Source organism: Priapulus caudatus, unplaced genomic scaffold, assembly GCF_000485595.1.
Source record: "Priapulus caudatus unplaced genomic scaffold, Priapulus_caudatus-5.0.1 Scaffold1481, whole genome shotgun sequence".
Lineage (NCBI taxonomy): Eukaryota > Metazoa > Priapulida > Priapulimorpha > Priapulimorphida > Priapulidae > Priapulus > Priapulus caudatus.
In genome coordinates, this window is record NW_014578542.1 from 36444 (window position 1) to 43801 (window position 7358).

At 45.6% G+C, this 7358-nt stretch overlaps 1 protein-coding gene across 1 annotated transcript in view; it reads right to left on the minus strand.

The window, feature by feature from the left end:
* LOC106816766 (lipoma HMGIC fusion partner-like 3 protein) overlaps positions 1-2392 on the minus strand; it is a 10116-nt gene extending 7724 nt beyond the window's left edge. Inside the window, exons 1-2 of the mRNA XM_014821395.1 lie at positions 2080-2392; positions 267-594 (exon numbers count right to left, since the gene is read on the minus strand). Coding sequence (XP_014676881.1) covers positions 267-539 — 273 coding nt within the window. The 5' untranslated portion in view covers positions 540-594; positions 2080-2392. The remainder of the gene's footprint in view (positions 1-266; positions 595-2079) is intronic.
* Positions 2393-7358: the final 4966 nt, after the last annotated feature.

Below are 7358 nucleotides of genomic sequence, written 5' to 3' on the forward strand. Positions count from 1 at the left end.
CCCATCACCACCAACTCCTCACCACCATCACCACCAACTCCTCACCACCATCACCACCAACTCCTCACCCCCATCACCACCAACTCCTCATCACCATCACCACCAACTCCTCACCACCATCACCTCACCACATCACCACCAACTCCTCACCCCCATCACCACCAACTCCTCACCACCATCACCACCATCACCACCAACACCTGCCCTTCCCCGACTCCACACTACCTCGTCTCCTTCCCCCCCCCTCCCCTCCTCCCCCGGCTCACCTTAAAGTGTATGTTGAGTATCGTGTTGAACACGCCCAGCTCGCCCGCGCAGCTCAGTTCGGTCGCCTGCGGGTAGAGGGCGCAGCGGCGGTAGAGTCCGAAGTGTCCGACGCCGGGCGAGTCGCGCGTGTCGCCGAGCCAGTGCGCGTCGACGAACGCGACGAGGTTGACGATCGCAAAGCAGACGGTGAAGACGCCCCACAGCACGCCGATCGCGCGCGAGTTGCGCACGTACTTGGCGCGGTACGTGTGCGTCACCTTGTCAACCTCCATCGTGTGGTCGTGTGCGGGTGCACGGGGGAGAGTACGGGGCTGTGTCGCAGAGGTCCTTCAATCGTGCAAAGGTAAAAGGTTGGACGGTTGATCATCAGAAACCAACAACAAGAAGAGCAACAACATCATTAACAAATACAGCAACAACAACAACAACAACAACAACAACGACGACGACGACGACGACAACAGCAGCAGCAACAACGACATAACAAATGCAACAACAACAACAACAGCAGCAGCAATAACAACAACAACAACATCAACCAACGACAGCAACAACAACATCAACAACATTATCAACAACATCATCATCATCAACAATAACAGAGACAACAATAACAACAACAACAACAACAAGAGCAACAACACCATTAACAAATACAACTACAACAACAACAACATCAACCAACGACAGCAATAACAACATCAACAACAACATAACAAATACAACAACAACAACAACAACAACAACAACAACAACAAAAGCAACAACATCATTAACAAATACAACAGTAAAAACAACAACAGCAGCAGCAGCAACAACAACAACAACATCAACAACAGTGGCAGGTCGATGTGACAGTGGTTGTCACGAGGCCGTGTTGCGGAGGTTCCCTGCCGTCGCCAATATGAAAACGTAAACATTAGATAGTGAAGACGTCCCCTCAACACCCTGCGCATGACCACGCACAAGTTATCATTAACAGGGCGAGTTGTCAACTTAGTGCTCAGTACAGATCGAGGTCAGACCATAGATATATACAAACACATAGATATATACAAACACACGCAGGGGCATGTACAGGGGTGGGGGGTCCGGACCCCACCCCCCTGCTCGCGCAGAAAACGGATCTGAGGGGGTCTAATTTCAACATTTTTCTGGGGGAGGGCCCCCCAGATCCCCCCTTCGCGTGTTCGCAAGTTTGGGTTACGGTTAGACGCCCCTCTCCCACCCTGCTACAAATCCTGTACACGCCCCTGACACGTGTTTGTATATATCTATGGTCAGACGCAGGAGGAACGGTAAAGACGATCGATCGGCAATAAATCAACAACAAACACTAAACAGTACATTTAACTTGACGCCCAATAATTATAAACAGGCAGAAAACCATTAGCGGTGTCACGGGCTGATATATATCCAACTTCTAGCAACCTCCACTCCCAAACATTCCTCCACGGAGCTACATTATTACTGATGTAGGTCTATATACCTTATCATATATCAATCTATGTCTATCGATGTGTGTACATGTGTTTCAGACATAACCATACACAACTCATGTAATGACACAGATCTTCGCATGAACACGATTGTTTCTTAAAACTTTTGAGTCACAGCTATGGAGAGTTATGGCCTTGAGTGCAGCTTGCAATTTCAGCATGGCCCAGATACACGTACCCTCTGCTCATATATACCCTCCCACACACTCACGCAACCTGCGTGTTAATTAACCAATTTTTATTTTGACTACGTACACACCCGAGTCTTGTAAGCAAACGATGACGACGACATAGCACCTTATTGCAGACCTACCTGTCTTCGCTCCTCGAGGTTCCGACGTTTAGGTAAACTTGGTCACCGCGGTCAGTCTCTCTGTACCATCCCACACCTTATGGAGTCCACATCCCCTCTGGCGCGATACAGACCACGTAGCTGTCTATCTAACCCCAACGCCTCTCGATTTCACACACACGAAACGTGTCTTCTAGTTTTGCCTCCGGATGCGCAACCAACTCGTCTGTATGTGCTGCTGTCTATCCTACGCGTAGTCGTGCAAGGATGGCCGCACAGTGATGAGCGAAAAACAGGTTTCTGCCGCATACTTGCATGCATCCGTGCGTGTGCGCGCGCGTGTATGAATGCAGGCTGTACTACTGTCATGGCTGAACGGCTAGAGATGACTGGAGGTTATTCTCCTCTTCTGTGACCGGCAGCACCACCAATATGGCGGCGACTCGAGCGGAACCGATAGAGCCAGTACGTTGTACTCAACGCGGTTAAGAACTGCCGTGAAAGATATGAATGGGAGAGAGAGCTGCCGCGTACTAGTCTAGTGACTATACAATGTGGGCATGGGAGGTGAACTAGACCGATGTGAAGACTTCCCGTTTTTGCCCTAGTTAGACCATCGGCCGTGACAACTTTCCACGAAGCTAAACCTTCGCGAATGTTTTCAATACGACGTTAGTAAATGTAGTTCTGAATGCTCAGCTTTACCGTTGGTACGCTTTTAAACAAGACTGCAAAAACAAATACAATTTCCACCCCCCCCCCAACCGCAAGAACGAGGAAATTAAATGAAATTGTCCGTGTACATTTTAATAATCACGTCTATCAGACCGTGAATTTGTGTGAACACGCAATGATTCTGCTCGTCCGTCACCTGTGACGACGTGTACTTGTGGTGTGAATGTTTACTTAGGTTTATCTGTTACCTGTGATGAACTTAACGTGACAGCTTTTGACTGCCGACTTAGCTCTCATCCTCTGACAGCATTAAAAATGATTGGCTGGGAACAGCGGATATCATTTAGGCATCATGCACCGTGACTGCCAACAGATAACACCTACAGGAGTTCACAGCTTCCCAAGTCTGTGCAGGCTTCTCAACTAAACTTTGAGATCAATGAATCTTAAGGATGCTTTTCTTACGCGGCTATCCTGTGGGATGGTGGCCGACTGCCAACAATGACAAGAGGAATGATAAATCAGTACAAGCTGACATTCAGTGATCACCTAGCTCTTTATTATAGCCAACAGAACTTTGTACAAAATGCCACAGTCCTTCGCGATGAGTCGCGTGTGAGCCACAACGCCGACGCCACACCGGTGCTGCCATCTCTTGGTGCATCCAGTCAACAATTTACTCTTTCGCAGTTTGCACTCTCTTGTTGTGCTTCTTTGCAAAGCGCATGTTCCTCAGGAACTTGGGATCAACCTGCAGAAGTAAACAAGAAAATAGCAGCACATCAACACACCAACACATGCTTTTCTACACAGTCACTACCAGTGGACTAACCCAGCGCTGTGGTATTTAATGTGAAAGCAGCTGCGTGGCCTCGGGTTGAGGAAACGGAGATAGGCACCGCCCTATGCACCACATAGGCACGGGAAGGGATTTAACTTTATTTAACTACCGTGGAAGGTTCTGCATGCGAGTCGACAGAACGCGCGTTCCATGAGACAGGGCTACGTGAACGACACTTCAAGGAGTGCACACAGCATACCAACTCAACCTTGATCTCTGTGGTTAATCCATCATATTTACAGCAAGACAGTACTTTTCTCATAAAACCGACACCCTCTAATAGACTATACGTTGTTTCGAAACATTCATGGAGCCGTGTCCATACTTTTTTTTGACCGCTAACGAAAATATTCTGGGGACCTGAAAAGTAATTGACCGTTCTCTGTCCACATATGATGAATATGATGGCAAGTGAACCTACCCCTCTCAATGACGGATGCTTGCTGGACTTGGGCTTCTTGATCTTATTTCTGTGCTCTTTGCGATCTGTTAAGATAAGAAAACAAGAGATTTAGACACATAAATAAAAGCATATGACATTAAACATTCCTAATAATTTCATACCAAGTGTGAAAATTCACACTGAGTAACTTTCCTGCATTTAAAAAACAATTTTAACTCTAATATATATACCAGGGTATAATAATATTCTACAGGAACAAGTCTGCACAATAAGACTCAAGAAGAATGCAAAGTCCAACACACTCAATAACTGTTACAAATGCTTAGTCGTTCCTCAGAGTAGCAACACATAAGCTGCGTTCACACGAGGATTTCAGTTCCGTACAGAGCGTTCAAACGGTAAAAATATTCAATACATACGCGGCTTAGCAAGTACCGTACTGAAATACGAGGCTTATTTGGCGCGCGCTGAAACATTCAGCACCACGCTGGCCGCGTATTGTCTGTCGTGTGAACGCAATTCGAGGCCTCTTACTGTAGTGCGCTTACCTAGACTGGTACCTGTTCGCTACACGACGTTAGTGTAGCATGTGGAACTGTCGACCAGGTACCAGCCTATATTATACCTAGCCAGCTAAGCCTCGATTCTCGTGTGAACGCTCCGGGTTGTGTTAGCACGGTATTTCAGCCGAATTCAGCACCAGATAAGTACGGAACCAACAAGGACGTGAATCTCGTGTGAACGCAGCTATATATCTCTAAATACACTGTAAAAGATTGATAAAAATCTATTACGTAGTTATTTTCACAACACCAAACAAAAGAATACTCACTCTGATTGTGATTCGTGTGGTTCTTTGACTTTGCCATTTTTCCTCAGTGTCTGCAACTAAATTAATGTGAAACAATCATTAGTATAGATCTCCATCTCAATGTAGACAAGAAAACAAAATAATGCTTTAGTAAACTGCAAACAAAACTAGGTTAAATACGTTTCAAACACAGGTTAGCTCCACAGTCACTTCTTAGTTGTTTATAAATTACATTACAAAATTACCGACAAACGGTTTATTATTTCACAAAAGCCCAAACCACAACTTCATTATTGGTCCACCATGTATTGTGAATCCATTTACGTTACATGGAAACACAAAATGCCGCGAGTCCATTGGGGATTCACATATGAAGCCTGAGTGCTTACATGTGATTTTATTTAATAATTCGAGATTGCACCAATTAAATGCAGGTTATAATTAATAAATTATGAGAAACTCCAATAAACTCTCATCAGACCTGCAACTGTTGTAACTTAGATCTACTTAACTCGGCACACCCCAAACTGAAGCGATATATGCTTGCCAGCTCAGCTGGACATGTCAGCAGCAACGCTGATAGGGTCTATGTCCCCCAGGGTACTGCCGGAACATACCCTGGTAACACCTGATATGCCGGACCGTACTCGCTTACTCCCTACCCTACCCCGACTGTCCCTGTTCTGCCCACTACTGATGTCGCAAAATTTGAAATATACATACAGACCTGTCACCTGTATGATATCTTTATAAAGTTGGATTGGAGTATGAAACTGTGAAACCAAGAAGAAATTTCAACCTATATACACTGATGCGCGCAATCCTTTTGCAAATATCGCGATGATCGGGAATGTGTTTTCCTTTCGCAATGTTTACGACATTTTTGCGCGAGATTTTTGAAAGATGGCTCCAAGTGTTGTGGTGGAACAAGAAAATGTGTATGATTATCTTAATGGGTTGGAAACGTATAGACTCGCTGACACTTGTAGGAAGGGTCGGGAGGTGAAACGTAACAGGGCAAGGGTTACGAATATTTTGCGGGAACGAACCGGAAACAAGGAACGGGAGCATAAAGCTGCGCGTTTCCTGCCGACAAGCGGTATGTATTACGACATCGGCTGAAAGTCAGGGTACGGTTTGGAGTAGGCGAGGTAAGGTCCGGCATATTAGATAGTTACCAGGGTACATTCCGGCAGTACCCTGGGGGTCATAGACCCTATCAGCAGCAGCAACGTTATGATGGCCACGTAACCTAATAGTAATAGTAATAGTATTAGCCTTTGCAAATGCTGTAAATGTAAGCAAATTGCTATCATCCCTCCACTGTCACTGACGTTATTCCTTACGGACTGTCCAGTATAAAAGTAGAAGTAGAATCAGAAACATTGTGACAGTCACAGAGTGTATTGTATTTGTAATTGTGTTGATGAAGCTGCGACTCCCCGCACTAGGCAGTCTAGACCGAGATTCCTCTGACCAATGCCCACACCGACGATTTTGGTGGATTTGGTGTGGGTTAGGTCAGAGCAACTTGCCTATACAAAACGTGGAATTTCTCCGATCTCGCCGAGGATCGCTGTTTCATCGCTCCAAACTCACAATTGGGGCTATCAATCAAGACCTGACGCACATAAATCGAAAACTGGATAACTTAAATGCGTTCGTAAGTACACTTGTACTCTTTTACCTTAGTTGTATTTCGATTTGAAAATTTGTTGCTAACAATTTCCCTCCGACATCGGCCATCCATCGTCCAATGCGTGACGTCAGGTGACGTGCGCGCAAGTCACCAGTACACGCGCAAGTACATAGCGCGCACGTCACCTGGCTTCACGCATTGGACGATAGATGGCCGATGTCGGAGGGAAATTGTTAGCAACAAATTTTCAAATCGATTCAATACGACCAAGGTAAAAGAGTACAAGTGTACTTATTACATACCAACGCGAGCAATCATACAAGTTATCCAGTTTTCGATCTATGTGCGTCAGGTCTTGATTGATAGCCCCAATTGGGAGTTTGGAGCGATGAAACAGCAATCCTCTGCGGGATCGGAGAAATTCCACGTTTTGTATAGGCAAGTTGCTCTGACCTAACCTACACCAAATCCACCAAAATCGTTGGTGTGGGCTTGGTCAGAGGTAGCTCTAGTACTATAGCCCGCGTTCGATTAACTGCCGCAGGGCTATAGCACATTGTCGGCTGGAAATACCAACTGCGACCTGTTACCACCTGTCCCCATGAAAAATGGATCGCAAAAAGCAAAGTTATCGGGCTTTTTAACACTTATTTATCTACATGGACATCTCACCTATCATTTTGAACACTTTCAACAACTTTACACCATGTATTTGTCCTTTTATTCCACAAAGTAAGCACTACTGGCATTTCATTTTGAAACAAAGTGGCGTGCGCACGCGTGACGTTACCGGATATGTACGCAAAACACATGGCAGCTATGAGGCATGTATATACAATACCGGTGACGTCATGCGTGCGCACGCCACTTTGTTTCAAAATGAAATGCCAGTAGTGCTTACTTTGTGGAATAAAAGGACAAATACATGGTG